Raw genomic sequence first — 26,422 nt, forward strand, 5'->3', positions numbered from 1 at the left:
CGTTACTCCTATTAGGAAACCCTGTATCTTAAATATACTTAGTATTTATTTGTCCGCCTGCAACAATTTTGCACTTATTTGTTGCTACTTAGTTAGTTATGTTGTATATAAATCGTTGCCAACAGTCAAATTACGGTAACAATTTGCAGCTTAACTACAATAAAAAAGCTATTGCCCTGGAACTTGTAAACGATATGGCTGCCGCGGGAAGGCTATATGTATGTAGTTGAAGCTTAAAAATAAATGAAAATTCTTAAAAGGTATTAAACTAATCAAAACAAATTTTGAAGTATTCCAAGATATATCAAGATGTAAGGTTTTGATATGAATTGTTAAAATATTTACATAATAGAGTTGCCAACGCTAAACAAATTCGGAAAGAAAATTATTTACCAGAAAAAGAGACCGAACTCGTTGGGGGACTTGATTCACGAACAATAATAATATTGAAATTGATAGTAGGTTAGGTTATGCCGATTTCATTTGGACTGCTAGTGACGCTTGTTATGTTCAGAACTCCTAAGTATGTATCAAAAAGACCGTCGCATATCTACAAAGCGTCCAGAGCCAGCCAAAAATTTATTGAGCTGGCCAATGTCCACTCCAGCCAATTCGCCGATTTCGCAGAAAGCAAGGCAACCAAGTTACTTCAACCTTAATCTGGCGAAAACTGTACTGTGAGGTAGAATGATTCTAGATGTTTTCACCTAAACTTCCTCCCTGTAACTTTGAAAAGTTGTGTTATCCAAAATCTTTAGCCTCACCGCGTCAGTGCCAAAGTGTCCAATTAGAATACCTGGTAATAGCTTGCTAAGAGCTAGAATTTCATTCAACCTTTTGCACTCACATCTGGGCCAGAAAACTTTCGCAACCGTACATGTGTTATTTGCAGACCAACGTTTACTGAGCTCGTGCGGAGCCCATAGACCAAGCGCTCGAGTGCATGAAGACAGGGAAATATCTGCTCGTTCATAGCTTAATGGGGTTTGAGTATACAAGTAGGTGCTCTTTCTTGCAATCTCATCGGCTTTAAAATTTCCGCTGATTCCACTTTGGCCGGCCACATAGTGGCCAAACTTTATATGGAAATAGCTTAAACCACAGCTTGTGAGGTCATGTACTCCCTGACTAGCTTTGAGTTCACTATCAGTGATCTCAAGTTATGTATAACAGCTCTGCTTCCTAAAGCAGCCACATCTCGTTCAAGTATATCTGCTGCTACAGCAGTCTGAAACAATAGTTGATTGAGAGCTTCCTTTAGAAGATTACTCATCCTTCCCTTTGAGCTTCATTTCATCCGTGAAAAAGCTCATTGCGTCTTTTCCCGAGAGACTTCGTTCCCTCCACGTGTCTATCGGCGGTATGCGCACAGAAAAGATTCCGCTAGGACTGGGCTCCACGGCGCAGTGCTCCAAGTTATCAAGGATGCAATGAAAGTGCGAAAGGATTTCGGAATATTCCACTCTGCGACCCTTAATATGCCCTCTTCATCCTCTTCTGAACATTTCACTTCACTTTCTCGACAGGGTGAAGCCGAGAGCCACCTAAAGGGCAGGATTTTATACCTCCTGGTAAATAAAACCAGTTCAGTTTTATTTGGATTGACAGCTAAGCCGCTTCTCGTCTTGACCCTTCGAGAAGTACCTAAACAAGTGAGTTCTCGCACGTCTTGGATATCACCGCTAGTCAGCCAGTGACTCCACGCTATTTGGCAACTCTGGTGGTCACACAAAATAACTGTTTCCATAAAGAAAATAGTGGATTCGCCCGAAAATCGTTTAACAAGCGAATATTTTTACTCACTAACTTACTAAGTTACTCGCCAATTCATGCGCATTTGCAAATCGTGCAAATACCAGCAGAGTCAGGTGCATTTCCATCAAGATAATAGGATTGCGCCGCCAACCCTCGCTGTAGTGGCGGCAATTGGCAACACTGGCCAGCGACTGGCAACCAAATCCAAAGTCAGCTCAGCTTGATGGTGATATTGGTAGTGAAGTTGCAGTTATATATGTATGAGATTGAGTGTGTGGCAAACAGTTACACATACATATACATCTATTGTTGCAACTTACTGCGCGCTGCAATCTTGCGCACTCCTATCAAGTGCATAAAATCGCGCTGAGACAAGACAATTGGCCGGAATAAGTGCGCAAATTGCTCGCGCTAACAACTGGCGGCCAACAACACACAGACCGATCCGCTGTATAGCTGTTAATGTGCATATACCATGCATATATACAAACATAGAACGCGGCGTGAACTTAGATACCCGAGATGTGCGCGTATGGGTGTATGACGCGGCGTAGTGGCAACGTCAGTCCACTTGTTGCGCGCAACTGCCAGTCGGCAAAGTCTATTTCGGACGCGCTATATTATTTGCACTTTATTATCACGTTAGTAAAATTAAGGAAACGTGCAACAATAATCAACCGACAAATGGCAAAGCCAAAGCCAAAAGCCAAAACTATTTTTACCCGTTTTTGTTGTAGCCGAAAAATAGCTGTGAATATGCTGCTTGGAATGTGAGGGAGTACTTTTTTTTGCTGCAAATAATATTTGCAATTTTATATTTTATCTAAAAGCAAAAATGAAAAAATATTCAAAGCCACTGGGCAACTCAGGCGCTATGTTGCAACATAGTGCTTCTGGCCATACACATGAAAGCATATAATGTTGTATATAGTATATTTATTTTCAAATAACATTTTAAGCACACAAATACATAGACGCTGCGAGTTACACCCAAATTATCTGTCGGACATAACTAGTTCAACCTTGATGATGGCTGCTCACTGAGACCTAGTGAGGTCCACTATGCGAGGCGGCTTGCAAGCTCATTAAGTTGGCCAAAGTACATATGTATATGCAAGTGTAGTAAACAGTTATGTATTACTAATATGACTTGCTTACTAAATAAAATTATGACACAAAATTGCGACCTTTTTGGGTGTACTTTAGCTTTGGAAAAAGTCAACTTAAGTAACTTAACTGTATAATTTTTTATAAGTAATTGTGTACCGTTACTAATTTTTAACTTGAAAATTCAAATGGTTTGATTTTTCCAGAAAATAAGAGTAACTAAACTGATGAGTTTAAAAATCGGGTCTCTTTTTCTGAATCGTATTAAGAATCTTTATGAAAGCAATTAGTAAAGATGCAAGTAAGTTCTTCATCCTGTGAGTTTAGATATCGTATACGGAAATTTTTTCGTCATCTGTGACTTCCTTGAAAACTCCTCTAGCAATTTCACTGATTCCGTACTCTCCATATGGAAATAACATTTATTTATTAGCATCTGTCATTCTCTTGGAAATGAGGAAATGAGTTTTATAGCAGCGAATCAAACAAACAACTAACATAAAATATATAGGTCGCCAACGTCAAAGGGATATAAAATAATAAGAGGCTTTATCTTTATTGAGGCCCCCGCATACTTTTTTTCATTAATAATGTTGGGTGGTTGTCTTCGAGCAAAAGCCTTGGAGAGTGGTGATTGATTCGCTGGAATGAATCAGACACTGCAAAATAATCTAAAGAAAGATAATAGCAAGCGGTTATCCACATACTAACGTTTTTTTCAATAAGAGCGATATAAAAGTTTATGACTGTACCATTTCGTGAGATAACACGTTCACCAAACTTGGTTTTCAATAAATCGTTTGTGACATTCGCTTATGGCTTGTGGAGCCGTCCTCTTGGTACTACATATTGTTCAAGTCCATATCATTAAATTCGGGCCAAAAATATTCGGTTGGTAGCGATTCCCATTCACAGTAACGTACCGGTCTTGACCAACACGAAAGAAGTACACCGCCGACTCATAAATCGCACCAAACCGAAATTTTTTTGGTATTCAATAGGGATTTATGGAGTACGTGTGGATTTCTGCTTGACCAATAATGCATATTTAGCTTATTGACGAAGCCATTCAGCCAGAAATGAGCCTCCTCCCTGAAGATGATTTTTCGATGAAAATGCGTATCATTTTCAAGTTGTTCCTCTGTCCAATTCACGAATATACGACCATTATGGTGGTCAAGCGGCTTCAGATTCTGATTTGGATCTTCCTCAATTCATGCGCTAGCGGCAGTAATATTTTAGGAACATTTTGTACGGTGCCTGTGGATTGACAGGACAATTGTGACGATCATAAATTGGACATAGCGCTTATAAAATTGAGGCCACTCGTTGTTGGTTCGTATATCTTTACATGATGAAATGGCTAACCTTACTGAAGAGAAATATCAAATAAGCGGGAAAAATATGGTGTCGTTTGCTGTCTCTATAGATCTACTTTTGTAGCGTTCCTATTGAAAACCCCGTTATCTTCTATTCTATATAATTGGATACTTTTGTTTTTGCATTCACATGTTTTTGAGAAAAGGGAGCAGAAACTGAAGCATAGCGGGAAGAGTCGTGTCGAATCAATATAATTTTCTATCAAGTCTAGTCAGGTTCTATTGTTCTCTTTATTAGCTATGCTATTCTTTCTCTGGCTCTTATGAAGTATATTTCACATTTTTGTTTTGGGGGTCTTTCATGCTTTTAACATTTTTAAGAGATTTTCACCAATCTCAGCGATAGTCTTCAGTTCTCACCGGTTCTGCATGGCACTGCATGGCAGTTCAGCTGCATCTCAGCAGCTTTTAGCTTTCCTTCTAAGTTGTACCCGTCACTAAATGGCATTCTTCTCAGGAACTTAAAGACGGGTTCTTGCCAACTTTCAGTGACTCTCAATGGCCTACAAACGTTCTCAAGGCTTTTCAGGGGTTGCACCGAAACGTCTGTAAAAATTTTTGTCAAAATATCCCTCAGTTCTTGGAAATTGATCTGGAATTTCTCATACGTCCTTTTCTACCCAAAATGTAGCGAATTTATCAGAGCCGCCAATGCCGAACTACCAGCTGATAGATATACAAGTATATGGCGACTAGCTGCCACTTAACTGATAAATGAATACGTAGCTCCTACATGAAACATTTTTCATTCGACGACATATCTTTAGGAAAATTGGCATGATTATTCAAGGCAAAGCTACGAACATGTTGTTGAGATGAGATCTCTGTAGTATGTGTATAGCTACTATCTAAACTGGCCAATCAAAACTACCAGATTCTTGTATGAAAACGAAAGTAGGATAATATAGGTTTGGTGTAACCGAAGTTAAGCTTTTTTCTTGTTTTTTATACCCTGAACAGGGTTCATTAAGTTTGCCACAAAGTTTGTAACACCCAGAAGGAAGCGTCGCAGACCCTATAAAGTATATATTTAAACGATCAGTATGTTGAGCTGAGTCGATTTAGTCATGTCCGTCTGTTTGTCTGCCTGTCTGTCCGTCTGTCTGTATATATACGAATCTGAGTGACTAGGATTTTAAGATATCGTTTTGAAATTTTACAAACGTCATTTTCTCTCCAAGAAGCTGCTCATTTGTCGGAACTGCCTATATCGGACCACTATAGTATGTAGCTGCCATACACACCGAACGATCGTAATCAAGTGCTTGTATGGAAAACTTTCGCATTTGTCGTGGTATCCTCACGAAATTTGACAAGAATTACTGCTTAAGGTAATAATATAATCTCCGAAAAAATTGTTCAGATCGGATTATCATAGCATATAGCTGCCATACAAACTGAAGCCGGTTACGTCTTTAGATTTACTTAAACATATAGTTACTAAAAGAAATGCACCTGTAAAGGGTATATTAGCTACGGTGCACCCGAAGTTAACGTTTTTTCTTGTTTTTTTCAAATTTCGATTTTTTTTCGATTTCTTCGAAAGGCAGGCAGAAGGAAATTAGTTCGTCTCGTCACCTTGTATACCCTATATCGATTAGCTGTAGGTATTACCAAAAACCATTAGGTGAATTGGTGATACCGCCAATACTGCTCCTTACTCTAACACAAGCTTATTTCATATGTCTACTTTGAGTTCTAAACATATAACGGTTCTCATTTCAGCTTTTTTCTCAGTGCCAGTGCACTCGTTCTGTGTTTCTGTGAGCATTGATGCTAGAGCCGCGATTAGCCAACAATTCTTCGAGCGTGCTCCACCTTGATTTCAGCTGAAAGCTGCTCGCTGCTTTGGTTTCTGGGATCAAATGGCAGGTAATTTTTTTAAATTTAATACGCTGCATTAATTTTGTTAAAGAAAATGTCGAAATTCAAATCATATTCATATTCATGACTTCGCTTATAGCTTTATCACATGTGAGCTCATAAAAGCTCATATGAAAGTATGTATGTATGTGTGTTTGTGTCAGCATATTTCATGCATAAATTTGCCAAATGCAATGCTGATAATTTCCATAAACACGGCACTTGAGCACTTGTGTTTTGTTGTTTATACATATATATATATATATACATATATGTGTCTTTAAATCGCTCCAAATTCGCTTTGTGCCTTAATGCGATTTGCTGGCGTCTGATTATGCGCCAGGGACAAGTTTAGCACAATGGTGCGCTTGCACACACGCACAAACTCACACATATGACTCTTTCATATGGCCAGTTGCAAGTTGCAAGTAAATGTTATGATTGTAATTGACCGATTAAACAGCCACCAAACTATTATAAATGCTTGTAAAGTATTATTGCATTGTTTTGTTGCGAGTTGTGATTGCCAGTGGTCTTTTCGAGTTTCGTTGCTTATGTTTTTCGAGTTAATTTTTCCAGCTTTTGTGGGTTAATTTGCCCGCTGCCTAATTGTGAAATTATGCGCTCGATTACATTTCGGTTTCGTTTGGGTAGCAGCAAATGTGGCAGGCAATTACTAATGTGCAACATGTTCGCCGGTGTGTGTGTGCGTGTGCGAAAACGGTTGCAAGTTGTTATTTCCTCGTTACGGTGATTGTGGGCTGTCCGGTGGGTGTACCTGTTGGCTAAATTTACAACTTGTCTTGCTCGCTGCTAAATTGTGGGTCAGTGAATGTGCCACTTTTTGTTGGTTTTCGAATTTTCGGTAATACAACACTTGAGCTTGCATTAATATTTTTAGATTTTGTAAATAGAAAAAGTATAAAAAAGGTTTAACCTTGAGGCTTAGAAAATGACAATGAGTTGTTTGAATGTACCTTAATGGTTTTGAGTGCTATCACGAAGCAGAGGAACAGGAATATAACTTCCTACTGTGACTTTTGTGACCTTTTATTAAGTTACATAACTTATACGAGATGTAGGTCAACATTCTAGCATCAGAATCAGCATATTCATTTTTTAAGACTTCGTGATTTTCAATTCACGGAATTAATCTACTTGCAAATCTATATTAGAAGACATATTCTTGAATTAGAATTAACCTGGCAGCTTATCTTACTTTCCTCTTTCTAATTTTCGTGAGTTTCTACGGGATTTCAAATAGCCAGCTTAGAAGTCTTTTTCGAAAAAATTTCCAAATATATATATTTAGTCCCACTAAAGTTTGTAAAGGAATTTTGTAATCATAATTTGTCTATTTTTGCAAATTCGCAATTTCAGGATTTTGCCTTGCAACTCTGAAACTTCATTTTTGAAATAATTTGATATCGCGGTGATTATTATCGTTGGGCAATGTTTTTTTAAGTACAGAAGTACTAATTCCGAAATTCTAATAATTTTCAAAGAACTTGAAAATTCCGATTGAAAACTGTCACAATTTTTACATATGGAACTCTGTTTTTTGACTACCAAGTTTTTACTAAGAATCGGTTGCCTAAAAACAATCAGTACGTCTATGTTTTAGAAATTTCAAACTTTTGTCGAAGTTTCCTTGATTTGTGCTACGCTTCCTTGAAAAATGTTAACTAAAAGAGCAGTTCAGGGTTTGCTGGCCTCAGAACACAAATTCTTTTTAACGATCTGATGTTAAAGTGAAGCTCTTTTCTAGTATTCGCTAACCTGTTCTTGCACGCCATCTCTCCTTGCCGACGACATTTGTCAAGTGCCCAATTCCACTTTTTCAATCGAACACATTCTTTCTACTTAGCTATTAAGAGAGCTGTTCCACCACTTTACTTGCTCGTTAACTCGTGAGGTTTACGTATAACAGTAAATATATTCGATTAGTTGTTGGAAACACAAAAAGAAAGATCCCGTAGCTTGCGTTAATAATCGCGGAATCAGCCTTCTTAATATCGCATATAAAGTTTTTTCGATAGCATTGTGTGAGGACTTAAGCCCATCACAAATAAGCTGACTGGATCTTATTAGTGTGGCTTTAGACCTGAAAAATCCACTATAGACCAGATTTTCACAATACGTTAAATTCTGGGGAAGACTCTTTACAAACAGATCGGCATTGATCTCCTTTCTCGATTTCAAAGCCACTTTCGACAGCACTGGTAGGAGCTGGCCATTCGAAGCCCCGTCTAAATTTGGTGTCCCTGCGAAACTTTATGGCTATGCAAACTCAAACGGCTATACACTCATGGGTGACGTGAAGCACAACCATCAGCTCCGTTAAAATCGGGAAGAACCCCTTCTAGCCGTTCGATACTAAACCAGGTTTTAGATAAGGTGATTATCGCTCGTGCGTCTTTTTTCTGTCTACTCTAAAAGTACAATGCTACTGAAGTACGCAGATAATATTGACATCGTAGGCCTTAACAATAGAGCCGTTCCCGTAGCCTTTTTAAGCTAAGAAAAAGAAGCGAAAGAAGATGTGGTGAACGAAGGCAAGATAAAGTCCTATGAAGGCCACATACAAAGATTCTGCGCATCTTGGGAACTACGTTACTGTTGACAGCTATAAATATAAAATGTACGGACTTTGTATAACTCGGAAACATCATAAGTTCGACCAATAATCTAAGCCTAGAAATCTTGCCAATAAGTATTACTTTGGGATCGGTAGGAAATTGAGCAGCAGATTCACCCCTCAAGTAACGAAAATTACATTCTACAGTCCTATTAAACGGCACATAAATATGGACGATAACGGCTCGAGATGAGAATGCGCTTGGATCTTTCGAAAGAACTGTTCTTCGCAAGATCTTTGGAGCCGTTCGCGTGAGCGATGAGTATCGAAGAAGATGGAACTACGAACTTTGGGAGCTATACGGCGACATGAATACAGTTAAACGAATAAAAATTCAACGAATGCGTTTGGTTAGGCCATGGCCGACTCACGGTTGTAGTGCTAAAGAAGAAGAAGAAGAAGTTGGAAATAATGATGGCATTTTTTGGAAGTTTTCCGCAGAGTAAGCCTTGCGCTTTCGGACAAGAATTTGTTAACTAACCGGTTAGAAATCATTCATGATACATATGTTTAACGATATGACATTTGTTGAACTGGTTCACCTTTGAACTAATTGCGAACCAGTTCACATTTAACTCTAAAAGGTTGACATAACCTGAAATTAGAAAAACATTAAAAATGTATGTATTATATATGTATGTATTATACAATACTACATACAAATATGAGTAAACTAGTTCAGACTTCCTCGCAGCTGTTGATTGACTTTCTCAAAAAATTGTCTCATATATACTAGTAATATCATTCCTGAAGAACTTAAAAAAAGGATATAGTATGTGTTTGTGTATACTTTGCCAAACGACAACGGCCATCAATCATTATATTTGTCCCTGAAATCAAAAACAAAAAGCATCCGGGCGCTTAGGCAAACAGCAAAAGTAGCAAAGTGCAAAGCCGACAATTTCATGCCGACAAAATGTGGTATTTCCGTGAAATAACTTCAAAGCAACAACAAAACCAAAAAATGAGAGCATCGAAGAAAAAGGAGTTGAACAAATGCGAGAATTCGGCCATGACATAGAAATAGCGGCGAATAAGGTCAGGGCTGAAAGAATTTTGGCAACGAGCCAAAAAATGATGCGGCGCCAAGAGAACACATAAACAACACCAAAGCGCATTTGAAAGCGATTGAAGCACCAAATACTGGTATACACACCTAATTACTAAAGGGTTAGGCAGCAAGAGTAGAGAAAACGCAGGCAAATGTAAAGTTGCTCTACACGCAATGCATACAGCGCCCGAGCAAGGAAGGAAAGCCAGTAAAATATTCTGTATACGCCACGGCGAGACGCACTGAATGTACCTATTTATACGAGTAGTATATGCCGCTTTATTAGGGATGCTTTGCCATAGAGTATATAGAGGGTTGCTGGGCGGCTGCTGGTTGCCGTGTAGAGGCATGAGGTGTGTGGTGTGGCAAGTTACTGCGCAGTAACAGCCAATTGTCAACCCCCAAAAAATAGAGATACATACTTGGATACGACTTTTGTTTGCCATTCATGCACTGCGCTCAGCTGAGCCGAATACCATATGTAGATGTAGATGTGTAGTTGTTGTAGAAAACATTCCCGAACCAGCTAAACATGTGACACGCTACCGCTGCTTCATGCAACTAAACTCCGGCTAACGCTTTGCTTTGCCTACGCGAGCGCTTGTGCGCCTGGTAGCCGAAGGCGCCAAAATTCAACATTTTAGCCTGCGTTTGGTTCACGAATGGCATTCGTGAGTGGTTGAAGGCGATGCGCGCATGAAAAGGCAATGTGAGGTAAGAGCCAGAGATAGCTAGGAAGGGTCTGTGCTGACTGTATGTTGAGAGCAAAAAACTGTTTCCCTGTAGGAAAACTTTAGCTGATATTATTGCATACCCCAGCCAAAAACTTGATTTTAACGAAAGATATTAAGTCCTTAACGGCATGAAGAAAGATTTTGAAGTTGTTGAGAACATTAAGCAGTTCTGAGTGTATCTGCAGCTCCATAAGGTATTAGAGAAAGAGGAATAAATTTTCTCGGATGGAATTACTGTATATTTCAAAAATGTGTCGGGCTTACAAATGAAAGAAAGCCGTTCACTTAAGTCATGAAAATGGTAAAATTATTTCGAAAGTTATACTTTTCAGCAAGATAAAGTCTGGAGATGAGCTGGAAGGTTCAGCTTTTAGAGGTGACATTGGCGTTCCTGTATCCCTCTATAAGTATTTTCGAACGGAGCTAAATTATAATTAAGACGTGGCTGATTGGCGAGTTGAGCACGGGATCTGAACTCAGTCCGTCCGAATTCTGTTTTATTAAATATAATCTAACCTAAAATGTTTCGTAAAAATAGTAAGCACCCGATTATTTGAATATGAGGAACATTCCGAACGAAAACCCTGTCGAAGTTGAAGTTTTGAATGCGAGAGCTGAGCTAAACTAACTCGAATGCGGCATAAAACACAGCTTAGAAGATACCTCAAAGCTCGAGTTCAAAGGGAATAGTTAGAGGAGGTCTTTAGTTTTCCTATAAGCAGGTTTTCAATATTGAATTTAATTAAAAGGTCGTACCGTACCGCAATACCAGAGGAAGAGGAACGGCCGCCGTTGAATAATGTACTTCACCAAGAAAATACAATTGGAAAGAGCCAATCATTAAGAGTAAAAACAAGGCTATGAACTTTAGGCAGCAGTACTCTCAGTATTCCTACAGGGATGCCTCGATATTTTAATATGTTTTTTTTTGTGCATTATATGGACACAGCAATAAAAAACTCATTTTTCCCGCAAAAAGTTTAATGCGCTTAAGAGTTTATTAACCCATACTATACTCAAAATATAATATAATTAAATTGTATAGTATGTGTGTATGTGCGCGTTTCCAGTTATCCTTGAAAACACTTATGCTGTATGAGTGTGTTTCCGAAGAGCTTTCGAGATAATATCAAGTTGATTTCAATATTCCACATTACTTAATCATTTGCGTGTGGCTGCAGCGGGCCTTGCCTTTGTAAGTTGCGGATTATCTCTTGTTTACACGATTTAGCTCAATTTGCGGCTTATACAGCAGCCATTTTGCCTTTGCTCCATTTTTTTCACGTCACTCAAGTGGCTCAACGTAGATTTCTCTTCTCAATTGGAGCAGGCGACCAGCATGCGGCAGCTGGTGGCGGCATAGTTGTAGGGAGAAGAGAGTAGGTCAGATGCTCGTGGAAAATCCAGTCATTGACAACGGTTTTAAAAGGCGCGAGAAAATATGTTTGTGCGCGAGAGTACCGCGTGAAAATGGTGATAAAATGCGTGACTGTGTGGGGTAGCCGGGTGGTCTTTTAGTTTGTTGTTTGTCATACATATAGTATAAATTTATAAAATATATTTAGTTTTAGTTACATACACCGATTTGTTGATTCTCATTTTCCCTATGTTTTTTACTCAGGCTCTCAGAGATAGAATGCTGGAGGATATTTTCTAGCATATATAACATGAAATTGAGAAGCCAAAAATATGATAGAACTTTGAACTTCAGTACCAATTATTTATGTATTTATTAATTAGTTAGTTGGGTCCAAAAGAACCGATACACTGATTGAGTTGTTACCGAATCGGGACACTGCTGAATACAGGGTTTGTTCGGAAAGTAATAGGACTGACTCGATTTAAAAAAGTTCATTGAACCAATCGTTACAATTCTTTAAAAACTTTCAAAATAGGCTCCTTTTGCGTCGGTGCAGTGCTGCTAGCGCGTCACGGAGGGCATTCCCAGGAATAGCCTTGAGAGCCGAGGTGCTGCTGCTTGAATCCCCTCTGTCGTCTCAAAGTACTTGCCTTTCAACGGGCTTTTCAGGCAAGGAAACAAATAAACAAATAAGACTGTGGGGCCACATCTGGGCTGTAGGGCGGCTGCGGAAGCATTGGGATGCCGGCCTTGGTTATGTAGCTGTTTACATGAAAGGCGGTGGTGCAACTTCTGCTGCGTTGTCTTATCGGTTTGTTCAGGAGGAACAAATTCATGGTGGACGATGCCTTTGATGTCAAGAAAGACAATGAGCATTGTTTTCACTTTGGATTTGCTCATTCTTCCAGTCTTCAACAGCGACGAGGTTCGGACTAAACGTATTTATATCTCCTGTAGCTTAGTCAGACTGGTTTTGGTACTTGGCCATAGCGGAATTTCAGGAAAGCTCAAGGCAGATATTTTTGTCTATCTAGCTGCATAATACAAGTAGGAACGAATAGCTTCCTGTGGTTCATTGCTAGAGATTTAGACCTCAGTTGAGCTCTAAAGCGCTGGTCAGTAAGTAGCAATTGTGCAGTCACCCGGTCTGTCTGGGTTAGGGTAAATCGTAGGTGATCTATTGAGCTCTTCGCCCTTAGCAAAGTTCACCTTTCAATAGTTGAAGAAGTTCTAACTGGATAGGGTCCAATCGGGATGAAGTTGAGAATTTACAAGATGCCAGTTGCAAAAGGTGATTGGAAGAAACTAAGATGGAATCATCTAAACACTACCATTCCGAATGTACCGCCATTGCCAAATCATGGCTGAAGTACTCCGAATATCATACTTTTAGACATACAAGTGAAATAGCGAAATAGAAATAATGCACATAAGCAGTTTTGTGTTAGGTTCAAGACGCTTTATGGAGAGTTAATATCCAACTACAAGTGTTTCCATCTGGCTGCGCCAAGGAATAAGCTTTCATAAAAAGCAAAAGCTCAAATTTCGTAAGTTTTTCATAACTTTTCTGTCACCCAAAACTAAGTAGAGTAAGCATTCGTTAAAAAAATTAAATTGCCCACTACAGTCTCTGCAATATCATGGTAGTTGCCGTGCGCTTTTGTATTTGCTGGTATCACTTGTTGCCTGCAAACACCCGCCACTTTTCCTGTTTCTCCATTATTTCGTATTGTTGTTAAATGCTTGTTGTGTGCCGCGGTTTTTTCTGTTATCAATGACCTCCGAGTTTCTGGTTTGCACTCCCTCCTCTTCGCGTTTGCGTACAACACGCTGATTTGTTGTACCGTTAGTATGCTCGGCACACACAATGACGGGTTTATCACACTGACACGCATTCATTAGGCACAGGCTAGCAAAATTGCCTGGAAGTGACGCGGTTAGAAAAAGAAAAAATGTGGCAAAGAAAAATATTCGCTGTTCCCTAGTTTTCCAGTCGCGTCACATCTCTCTGGTGTTGTGTGTATGCCATAAAAAGAAAACAACAGTAGTAATAATAATAAGTATAGTGGAGGAATGCAACTAGGACAGGGTAGCAAATAAAATAAGAGAATAAGTCAGACGTATTTATATAAAATGTTTATCCAGAACAGAACTTTAGCGCTGAAAAATAACAGTACTATTGCTATTGGTAGTCAAAAAAGTCTTTTCGTATTTCTAATCAAACTTCAACTAATTTTTTTATATTTACTTGTATTATGAACTTTAATGAACCAAATATATACCATTTTAGTCGACCATTTTTTTCCATTTTTCCGCTAGAGGCACTATTCCATCAGTGTAAAACTTTTCTGGTTTCTCGGCGAAAAACTGGGGAAGTAATTTTCGCAGGCATCTCTTGAAGGCAATTTTACTCCATTCTGGGAGTTCTTCATTGACCGTAACAAATGGTAGTCCGATGGTGCAAGGTCAGGACTATATGATGAATGTATCAAAATTTCTCATCCAAGCTCTTCCAGTTTTTGCCGAGTCATAAAAGATGTTAGTTTTGCGGTTAGCTATGTGTGTGGTCTAACGTTGTCCTGATGGAACCTTTCCGTTTATCAGTTCTGGCCATTTTTTTTTTTTGATTGCTTGCTTAAATCTCATCAGTTGTTGACAGTAAAATGTAGAATCAATCGTTTGACCAGGCTGTAGCAGGTCATAGTGAATGATTCCTTTCCAATCCCACTAAACACTCAGCATAACCTTTCGAGGCGTCAATCCTGGCTTTGCGACCATTTGTTGAGCTTCACCACGCTTGGACCATGATCTTTTTGGCATATTATTGTTGCATTTGGTTCACTTTTCGTCTCCTGTTACCATTCGCTTTAGAACCCCTCCGATTTAATTTCCTTTCAGCAAAGAATCGCAGATGTTAATTCGGCCCTTTAAATTTTTCACAGACAATTCATGTGATACCCAAATATCGAGCTTCTTTTTGTAGCCAGCCTTTTTTAAATGGTTCAAAACTGTTTGATGATGAATGTTAAGTTCCCTACCGATGTCATGGCCGCTTATGTGACGGTCCTGGTCAATCTTTTCCATAATTTCAAGGATAAGTCGACCAGAGCGAGGAGCATGTTTCATATCGAAACTTCCTGAACGTGGGCATAAAATCTTCTTCACCATTTTTGTAGAATTGTTGTAAGTTTATCTACATTAGACAATTGATATATTTTTATCAAGCTTCTTGTGGATGTTGATTTTAGTGATTTCATCATCAAACTAGCAATATTGCAATAGTGTTCGATATCGGTCGGAAGACTTTTGTATTTGATAAGATATCTTCACGAAATTCAGCATGCTTTGTGCAAGGTAATGGAATCTACAATGAAATTGTTCTGATCGGACGACTATAGCATATACATATGTGTCAGGCAAACTAAATGATCGGAGTCAAGTACTTGTGTGAAAAGCTTTTTTGACGAGATATCTTCAAGAAATTTGGCATGGATTATTGCTTAAGCAACATTTTCATCTTCAAAGGCATTGTTCAGATCGGTTCACTATATCATATAGCCGTACAAACTAACCGATCAAAATCAAGTTTCTCTAAGGAATATTTTGTATTTGTTAACGTTTTTTTTTTGTTGTTTTTAAGACATTTTGGCATCCGTTGACGCGTTTTTTTTTTTTACTACACTAGAACATTTCCGATTTTTCGTTGTTTCTCTGCTTTATTAGTATTTTTCTTTTTCAGTTTTTCAGTTTTTCACTTTCTCCGTGTTCTTATTTACACATTTTTGTATTGACTTTTGCGTCACCTTATCACATGCAATTTATATGCAGAGCCGTGCCCTTGCGTATCATGCCCGTGGCGACTATAACGCCACACTAGTCAGCAGGACCCGTACAACATTGAAATGCTCGCATGAAAAATGATAAGAATGCTGAACGTTTCAGGCTGGCATGATTTCAGAGAAGCTGTGTGTTTTTCATGTCCCAGTGCTGGAATGCCCGAGAGATTACACAAATATACTATATACACATGTAGTATATGGGCATCCATATATGTACATATATAAGATGGTATGTATGTGTGTAGAAAACAGACCTATTAACACAGAAATAAACAAGTAGTCGGCAAGTTATGCTTTCTTTTCGTTGCGTCGCCTTATGGAGAAAATCAATAAAAAATTCTTTACCCAAAAAATGATAAGAAAAGCCAACTGTTTATGTGCATGTTGCTTAGGTTATACATAGCAGTATATACAGATGGTTTAGAAGTTGTGATAGAGTCAGTTTTCAGATATACTCAGCGTGAATAGTGTGCAGGAAAAAACTTATACACATGCATATATTATGTACATATGTATGCGTGTAGGTACATATGTATGTATTTTTTATTCCCTGTAAAAGTATTAAAATATATTGATTAGCTAAATATGTATGTATATTCGAAAGTCATATTTGTCATGGTTTACTTGCTATTGCTGGGAATACGCTCATTTTTTCTTCCTCTTTAAAGAAACCCTAAAATTGATAACAACTGTTGTGATAGCCACAGCCATGGGAATAGGGAAACAAGGAACAGAAGAAGATACTCTCTTTTCAAAAATTTCGAAACGGTGAACTGGCACGCAAGTGGATGTACCGCTTATGATAGACGTGGAATTATAAAAAGAATAATCTTACTTAGAACTAAAAGAGTTGTTACTTTTAATCTAGAGTAAAACGAGCGCTTTGTCATTTGAGTTGTCATTTATATTCAGTATACTTTGGTAGGCAACGCTTACGCAGTTATAGCCGAGTCTTTTCGCTATTTGGGGGCAATCCGAGATACCAAGTGCAGCCAGGTCCTTCTCCACATAATCTTTCCAATGGAGTTGAGGTCTTCCTTTGTTTCCACCGGCGGGTACTGAATCGAAAACTTTCAAAGCTAGAGTATTTTCGTCCATTCGGACGACAAGATATAACCAGCGAAGCAGTTGTCTCTTAATTCGCTGAACTATGTCAATGTCCATATATCTCGTACAGCTCATAGCTCCACCGAACGCGGTATTCTCTGCTACCAATGCGAAGAGAACCATAAATCTTCCGCAAAGCCTTTCTCTCGAACACTCTTAAGGCCGACTCATCAGATGATGCCATTGTCCATGCCTCCGACCCATATAGCAGGGCGGGAATAATGAAAGACTTGTAGAGTTTGATCTTTGTTCGTCGAGAGAGGACTTTACATCTCAATTGCCTACTCAGTCCGAGGTAGCACCTGTTGGCAAGGGTTAATCTGTGTTGGATTTCGAGGCTGACGTTATTGTTGGTGTTAATACTGGTTCCAAGATAGACGAAATTATCTACGACTTCAAAGTTATGACTGTCAACAGTAACGTCGGAGCCAAGTCGCGAGTGCGGCGACTGTTTGTTCGATGACAGGAGATATTTCGACTTTCCCTCGTTCACTACCAGACCCATTTACTTCGCTTCTTTATCCAGTCTGGAGAAAGCAGAACCAACGGCAAGGTTGTTGCGGCCAATGATATAAATATAAACGGCGTAGTCGTCCTCCAGCAACTGTACACTTTTATAGAAGATTGTGCCTTCTCTACTTAGCCCTCCAGCTCGTATTATTTTCTCCAGCTAAAGATAAGAAGGTATCAAACTACTCGGAGAGGTCCTTTCGTGTGGGTCGATCTTCCTTTTACGAGTATTTTCCAAGATTTGTCGCATAGTGAAAATCTGATCCAATCAGTTTGTTGATAGTGGGCTTCATTACTTCACACGTAGTGTGTTTATAAGATTTTATATGCGTTATTAAGGAGGCTTATCCCACGGTAATTGGCACAGTTTGTGGGCGCTTTTTGTGGATTGGTTAGAGCACACTTAGGTTCCAATCGGGTATGATTTTATCCGACCATATCTTGCAAAGAAGCTGAAGCATGCACCTTGTCAGTTCCTCGCTACCTCAATTGAATAGCTCGGCCAGTAATCGATCGACACCTGCCATTTTGTTGTTCCTCAGGCTCATTATAAACGGAAAAGAGAAACATCTATTAATAAGTGTGAGAAAATATCCATCATATGAGAATAATAACTGTATAAGTATAAGAATACTCCACTCGAAGACCATTGCTGACAACCGCACCAAGTCACAACTTACAAAAGATACTCCAACTTCGCTGTGCAACCTCACAGAGTTCCATAGTGGTTTTAGCGCTCTATCACTACCACCCGCACGTACAAACTCATATCCGATTCGGTGCAATGCCCTTAAAAATATAAATACCTGCGCTTGTATAAATACATATGTATGTACAAACGAAATTTAATGCAAATGCTGATAGTTTGGTACTTGCAACAGGCAACTCAAGCAAAAGCCAGTCACTTGAGCCTTTGCCGGTCGCCAACATGCTTTGCTTCCTCTCCATTGTTGTTGCTCTTGGGGAATATTGCCGCCGCCGCAGCTCATAAGCTTGCTGCTCTTGTAACTACACCTCGGAGTCGTGACAACCCATCAAGAGTTTGTCATTAAAAATTTCGACAATAAACTGTGCATTTGTTGTTATTATTATTGTTATTTTGCTGATATTGTTCGTTAATATTAATATGGTTAATGTTATGCTCATTGTTATTTGGTTGTTATTGTTGTATTTTTAACTGTAACCGGAGACTCCCTTGTAGTAGCAACTTGCTACAATGAGCAGTCATGTTCTTTCTTTTTTTTTGTTTGGAAATATAAAAAATGCAAACAAAAAATTATATCATATTAAATACTGTAATTTTTGGCTTTGAGGATATCCGCGGACAGAAAAGAGATTTACACTGAAAGAAAAGTTTTAGCTGTTGGTTTAGTAGATGATATGTTTTATAATGAGTTGTTGTGTTGGTGTTGTCATCGAGATTTTCTCAATTTAATAATAGTTGTTTATTTTTTCGATTCTGCCTTTGAAATCAATAATAATATCTACTTTAATTATTTACTCGAGTTTCTTTAGAACTTTCATATCAAAGAGACTAAATCTCTAGAAAAAATATCAACACGAGTATCAAGTGTCGCATATTCTTTATACTAAAAAAAATCAGAGTCGCCATTGTTTTGAGTTAAAAATCAAATTAATTACTTGCGGTCTCTGTTAGACTTGTACCTCACTTTTGCCTGCTCAGGAGAGCGAAGAAGTTCTTCTTCCTTTTCTGCGTTAATGCAGCGCTTGGTCCGAGTCTTCATGGACTTAGGCACTCGTGCGCTTTTAAGCTGGTTTGGGAGTAGCATTGCAACTACCGTAACCAGCTCCCGTTGCAATATATGTGTGGCTCCTGGTGATACAGCTCATAAGATCGCTTTGACCGCCGCTGGTAGCAGCCTCATCTCCCACCGACGTTTGGACTGATATCCCAGTCCGCTTCGTTCCTTTGTTGGCCACCATGCAGAGTTAATGATTCAGGGGTCTCTACCCCTAGCGTTTTATACCTACTTCTGAGGATGTATAGAAAGTAGTTCCTCACAAGGAGAAGATTGCTAGGAGCCCATTGCCCAGTCGCCAACTGTGATGCCGCTAAGAGAATTTTTTGCCGACCCAGCAGTATGCCATACCGTCTGCCGCCTTTCAGCCACGCTCATAAAATGTTTGATTCTTGTAGGCAACAAACTGGTCCAAGTGGATTTTGACGTCCTGATTTGTGGTCAAAGTTTCCCCATTCAAAATTTTTTGCAGAGACCGGATGGTTCGAAGGTGCCACGCTGCAAAAGCTTTTGGCAAGTCATCAAACTTGTATGAGATCTCGTATTATCCTGGTGGATCCCTACAATTTTACTCTTGATAAACTGTGGTCTCTTCTGTTTGAGTGCATCACTCAGTTTGTCCTGCTGATAACAATACACTTGAATTATGGTATTGTCGAGCAAAAGCTCAAAATAAACGATTCCTTTGAAATCCCAGACAACATAACCTCTTTTTGGTGACTTTCGGCCTTCAATGTGGTTTGAGCGTGTACATTTTTGTTAGACCATGATCTGTTCCGCTTTGCATTCTTGTCAACAACCCAATATCGCCAGTAACGACGGGCTTCAAAAAAGATCACTTCTTTGACTTGGGATAAGCAAATCACAGTTGTTAATGCGACAAAGCAAATTTCATTCTGTAAGAACATGAAGAACCATTATCTCATGCTTCGACATTAATCCTTGAAGTTTCATGTGCTTGTGAGCGGTCTTCTTAGACAAATTTAATCTGTCAAAAATCGACCGATCGGTCGATTTGCATCGACCAACCACTTTATTTTCTCCATATCAGCTTCCAGAACGTGCAATCAAAGATTCTAAGAAAGGCTCCCGACTATCACTGCTCCGGTCCCACAGATGAACTATAAAGTTCCAATACGTATATTTGTGGTTTGTTGAACAATGCATCCTCAAAATCGAAATTGACGGAACGAAATTTTGCAAACCAATTTGAAATTGAAGTTAGGTTAACGCATCTTCTTCGTACACATCACCTAAATTTCGCCTTGATTGAACTGCACTTTAATTCTTTTAATAATCCAACAATAAAATATGCCGAAAATGCTGTTCTCGATCTTCCAGAAACCAAACAGAAATTATTCCAAAAAACTTAAAATTTTTTTACAAAAAATCCTTACTAAAAGTACATATGTATATCAGCTAAGTTGGTTAAACGTCATGCTGGCTGCAAAAAAAATCAATGAGATCAGCTGTTGTCATCAAACGAAATAACTTGTGAACGATGTTGTATGTACACCCTAGCATTGAAAAATATTAATTTCAGTTATAAATTCTCATGTACATGTACGTACTCACTACCGTTAATTACGCCAAACATAAACTGAGCTTTGCAAAAACAACACAACTTGCGAATGCGTGGAAAAGCAACACCTGTTTCATGTGCGTCGCCTCAGTTGTCGGCTTTCCATCGGTTGTATTGCATCGACTCGTCCGTGTTTGCTCATATTGTTTGTGAAGTGTAAGTGAATATTTAAAAGAAAAAGAAATTAAAATATGTAAATAGTGCGTGAGTTGTGTTGTTGTTGTAAGCAGTGTGTGTTGTGCAATGAAAATATATTATAAAGTGCATTAAGTGTGTGAATAAAAGGTGTTTAAAATATCTCAAAGTGAAATGAAGCTAAAATGTAATAAGTGCTCATAATAAAAGTGTCGCTGTCGGTTCGGTTCAATGCGGTTCGTGTTTCAATGCTCGCTTTCATTCATATGCTAGTAACTGTTTGTGATAAATACTCGCATTAGGGAGGTGTGTTTATTGAAATTAATTGTATGTTACGCAGTATGCAAAATGTGAATATTGGTAAGTCTTTTCGGTTATTATAAAATATAACTTATATTGATGCACTCTTACACTACATATATTGGGGATCAGAGAAAATTTACTACTTTTATTTTAATACCCTAGAAATAACCAAAAAAAAAAAAATACAAAAACTTCTTATCACTGCACAAAAATCAGATGCTGATCTTCTACAGCGTGGCTACTAACCCTGACCCGCTTACGATACGGCAGTGACGTCGGCTCATCAGTCAGCCGTTTAGTTTGAGTTCAATCTAGCGGCAGTCAGTTAAAAGTCAAGCAAAGTAAATAAAAAATATTCCCGCCACAATTGTTCGGTTAGCTTCAACATCAAACGTTGTGGCACAAATCTATAGGAAAAGTACAAAAATAATACAAAATTAAACGCCAGTATTTAGGTATGAGAAACGGTTAGCAAAATGCGGGCCACTAAGCCGAACACCCACCGTTGCAACCGTCGAGGATGCAATCTATCCAACTAAGCCATCAGCTAAGTTGCCAAGCCATCAGCTAAGTTGCCAAGCCATCACAGCCCTCTGAGACAGCGGCGCAATCGCTTTCAGTAAGCATCAAAGCTTTGCCACTTGGCCGCCTTATCAGCAACCATCATCGGTGGCCATCAGACGCTGGCAACAATAATACACGTATTTGAACAATTGACTTTGTTGCAGCGAGGAAGCTGTCGAAATGAGGCAAATATTATTGCCGCCGGTGTTTTTGGTGGCGCAGGCAGCTGTTGCTCGTTGCAGCAACTGTTGCTACAAAATGGCTTTGGTTGTGCGGCATTTTGCGTCTCTATTAGCCTGACAGTGAGTAATTTGCAATTTGGCCCGATTTCGCTGCGATTGACGATTGGCGTCTGACAATTGCATGACTCAGGCAATCACATTGATGATTATGATTTGTGGAGGGAAAATTTGTAAAAATCGTTTTAAGAGACTTTTTAGTGCATTTTAGTAGATTTTTGAATATTTTTCCGCGTTGGTCTCATAAGCAAGTTTTATTAGACAGAAAGTGATGTATTGGAATCTTATATACATATGTATATTTTCCAATGATATATTTCTTCTAGTATTTGTTTCTTCTCGGCGTATGCCGACGATATTGATATCATCGGCCTCAACACCCGCGCCGTTAGTTCTGCTTTCTCTAGGCTGGACAAGGAAGCACAGAAAATGGGTCTGGTAGTGAACGAGGGCAAAACGAAATATCTCCTGTCATCAAACAAACAGTCGTCGCACTCGCGACTTGGCTCTCACGTCACTGTTGACAGTCATAACTTTGAAGTTGTAGATAATTTCGTCTATTTAGGAACCAGCATTAACACCACTAATAATGTCAGCCTGGAAATCCAACGCAGGATTGCTCTTGCCAACAGGTGCTACTTCGGACAGAGTAGGCAATTGAAAAGTAAAGTCCTCTCTCGACGAACAAAAGCTAAACTCTATAAGTCGCTCATAATTCCCGTCCTGCTATATGGTGCAGAGGCTTGGGCGATGACAGCAACCGATGAGTCGACGTTACGAGTTTTCGAGAGAAAAATTCTGCGAAAGATTTATGGTCCTTTGCGCATTGGCCACGGCGAATATCGCATCCGATGGAACGATGAGCTGTACGAGATATACGACGACATTGACATAGTTCAGCGAATTAAAAGACAGCGGCTACGCTGGCTAGGTCATGTTGTCCGGATGGATGAAAACACTCCAGCTCAGAAAGTATTCGACGCAGTACCCGCCGGGGAAGCAGAGGAAGAGGAAGACCTCCACTCCGTTGGAAGCGACCAAGTGGAGAAGGACCTGGCTTCGCTTGGAATATCCAATTGGCGCCACGTAGCGAAAAGAAGAAACGACTGGCGCGCTGTTGTTAACTCGGCTATAATCGCGTAAGCGGTGTCTACGCCAATTAAGAAGAAGAAGACTTGTTTTAACCGATTTCAAAATGAAGCAATAGATGGCTTTTAAGAAGCGCCTTAAATCTCCATTGAGAATTGTCTTTTTGTTTTGGCACTGGATGCCCGAACTATATCCAATTACTGTTTGTTATCCTTTGGTCATATCCATGGTATGAGGATGGAATTTTATTGTACAAGGTTTGTCCAGAAAGTAACAGGATTGAGTCCATTTAAAAAAAATTACTGAAGCAATCGTTAGAATTCCTTAAAAACTTTCAAAATAAGCTCCTTCTGCGTTGATGCAGTCACGGCATTCTCCTGAATAGCCTTGATAGCCGAAGTGCATGCTGCTTGAATCCCCTCTGTCGTCTCAAAATGCTTGCCTTTCATCGGCCTTTTCAGGCAAGGAAACAAAAAAGTGCGGGGAAGGGCCACATCTGGGCTGTAGGGTGGCTGCGGAACCGTTGGGATGCCGGCCTTGGTTAGGTAGCTGTTCACAAGAAAGGCGGTGTCTGCCGGGACGTTTTCCAACTGTCGTTACATCTACTGTCTTCCTGCTTTTAAGGGCATTCTTTGACGTTATGTGATGTGAGATTATTGCCGTCTGGCTATTAATTTTCTTTATGTTGTTTCCTGTGTTGTTAATTATCTTCTCTGCTTACAGGCAGTACTTAGCAAAGTTCCATACCTAATATTCTGCATTACCATTGTTTGTATATTTTTTTCAACTATATTTGATTAGCCTGTTACTATTTTATTTTCTCTCATCATTTTATAAAGTAGGGACATTTTTTCAGCATAAATAAATAACTAAAAGGTCAGTGAAGACAAATATGCAACAGGCGTTGTCTACATTCAGGCGTGGTTTAGCGAAGTAGCAAACCCATTATTGTAAACTTATTGTTAGAGACTTCATTTTAATTATATTTCTATAAAAATTTGAAAACATTGAAGGAAAATGAATGATTGAAATAAAAAAATCCTGGCTCAAGGTAATTTAATGCCTCAACATGTAAATAAACCACTAAGTCTAAAGCGATTTCTTCACAACACTAAACTAAGTACTGAAGGAAAAACAAAACAAATTATTTGTATTAATCCCAAGCAAAGTACACATTGACTTACAAATCCGCCTTTCAGTCGAGAAAGGCTCAAAGCCAAGACGAAAAAGGCTCGTGCTGGATTTTAAACTAGAGTTAGCTCTAAAATACACTTACTTATACTTGGAGTACACTCCAGTCAAGAAACTAACTGTTTACGTTCTCACAGCTTCACGCACATGATAAATAAATATTTCCACAGTCAGTACCAACAAACAACAATAACAATCACCCAGGGATTTTCATTGCTTGAGGGCTGGTCAGCATTAATGCAATTTAGTCAGCGAAAACAAACAACAAACACAGTAAAACAAACTATGAAATGCATACCCACATATGTGTGCGTTAGTTGTTGTTGTTCATTGTTGTTACAACATTCTGGCTACAAAATATACATGCGATTTTGACATTTGGTCAAATGGAAAAATCCTGCTTAGCGCCATGTGTTCGTGATATGACGTGGTCTTCGTGTTAGCAAGCCGATAATGTTATCAGCATTCGGTGCCATATGTAGCTGTTGTTGTTGTTGACTATTTGGAGAAATGCTATTTGCATGTTGAAGGCGCACTGTGGGAAAATTCATTAAGTCTAAGGCGCGTTGGCTATAAAGTACTTGCCACATATGAAGTAAGTTACATGGAGTGCCTTGTTGAACTCATCCACATGCATGAAATCTATTGAATGTGCCTCAATGTCCTTATATCGCATACATATGTACATATGTATATGTGAGCGGTTACGCATGTGCGCATGTGTTTTTGGCAATCTTTTGGACACGTGCTTAAGAATGTGCCACCGCTAAGTGGGAAATATTGACACGTTCGTCAAAGTTGGTAGAGTGTGCTAAGCAGAAGGTGCGAAAAGCGGCAAAATACCAAGGGAATCGGTATGAAATACTCAGCTGCAGTTGGTGCGAAATAATGTTGAGAACTTTAAAAAACCGGATCTAAGTGGCGGTTCCGTTATTTTGATATTGATAGAGTAATAAAGCCCCAGCTTATAATCTGAGATATTGTAATTTTTTTAGGACCTCGTTTCCTTAAAAGTATAATACCTTTATGGGGATCGCAAATGATCTTTTTATTCGCTGAGGATTAGACTTGTAAAAAGAAATTAGATATGTTGGAGGTTTTTTATTGACTAATTTAAATTACATTCAAAGTAATTCCTTAAAATTCAGGTAACAAATGTTGTTTCTTCGAATTACTTCTTAAGTCTTATTCGATTTACTATCCCAAGATTCTTAACAATTGTGTTTAGATTCGAAAGTTTCATCAAATTTCATATTTCGGAAGGTAGAATAATACAAATACAGGTTTGTACGGATAGTCATGGGACTGATTTTCTTCCGCCGCAACTGTACTTCGGAGAATGGAGTTCGTAGCTAACGAACGAGCGGCTGGTCAGTTGTCTCCGAGCAACTGGAGAGTCAGAACAAACATTTTCACAGGAAGAGGTTGCTGATAAATGAGCAAATCCAAAGTGAAAACAATGCTCATTGTCTTTTTTGACATCAAAGGCATCATCCACCGTGAATTTGTTCTTCCTGGACAAACCGTCAACGCCAAGTTTTATGTAGAAGTCCTCAAGAGATCCAAACGCAGGGTCAATCGAGACCGACTAAGCATCGCAGCCGATACAAGAACGTCGCGGCTCACACCGCCTTTCATGTGAACATCTACCTAACCAAGGCCGACATCCCAACGCTTTCGCTGCCGCCCTACAGCCCAGATGTGACCCCCCCGGGACTTTTGTTTCCTTGCCTGACGTACTGATGCAGAAAGAGCCTATTTTGAAAGTTTTTACAGAATGATAACAATTCCGGATAAACCTTTAAATTATTTAGTCGACAGGAAATTTCAAATATTCCTATCAATCCTGACTATGAGAACCGAGTTCTCACCTCTCCGGAACACATGTAACCTTAAGCGAATTGTATCCACTTTTGAGGAATTTCTGCTTACCACTTAGAGAGAGAATAAGTTCTGAATTACCGTAGCTCAGACACATAAGAACTGCTCAGGCTTAAAATTTACATTGTGGCTCTTATTAAAGAGATTATTTTGACCTAAGCACTTTAAACATTGATTTGTTGTTGCCTCCCAGAAGCAGCGGTTGCAGACTGATACACTGTTCAGCGATTTAATCTCATAGTCATAGATAGATTTATTGCAATTTTGAGAGTGTTAGGTCTGGTTGTGTTTTATAAGATTTCGGTCAGAGATTGCTTTCGTTAATTGTTCAAATA

General features: G+C 39.1%; 1 protein-coding gene across 2 annotated transcripts in view; it reads left to right on the top strand.

Moving 5' to 3' along the window:
* The window catches only part of LOC120767903 (trans-1,2-dihydrobenzene-1,2-diol dehydrogenase), a 240,011-nt gene that overhangs the window by 42,753 nt on the left and 170,836 nt on the right, over positions 1-26,422 (top strand). For both annotated transcript variants that reach the window (XM_040094249.1, XM_040094250.1), the window contains exon 4: positions 5,967-6,113. In XM_040094249.1, coding sequence (XP_039950183.1) covers positions 5,967-6,015 — 49 coding nt within the window. In that variant the 3' untranslated portion in view covers positions 6,016-6,113. The remainder of the gene's footprint in view (positions 1-5,966; positions 6,114-26,422) is intronic.

The sequence above is a fragment of the Bactrocera tryoni genome, chromosome 2 (assembly GCF_016617805.1).
Source record: "Bactrocera tryoni isolate S06 chromosome 2, CSIRO_BtryS06_freeze2, whole genome shotgun sequence".
NCBI classification, from domain to species: Eukaryota; Metazoa; Arthropoda; class Insecta; order Diptera; family Tephritidae; genus Bactrocera; species Bactrocera tryoni.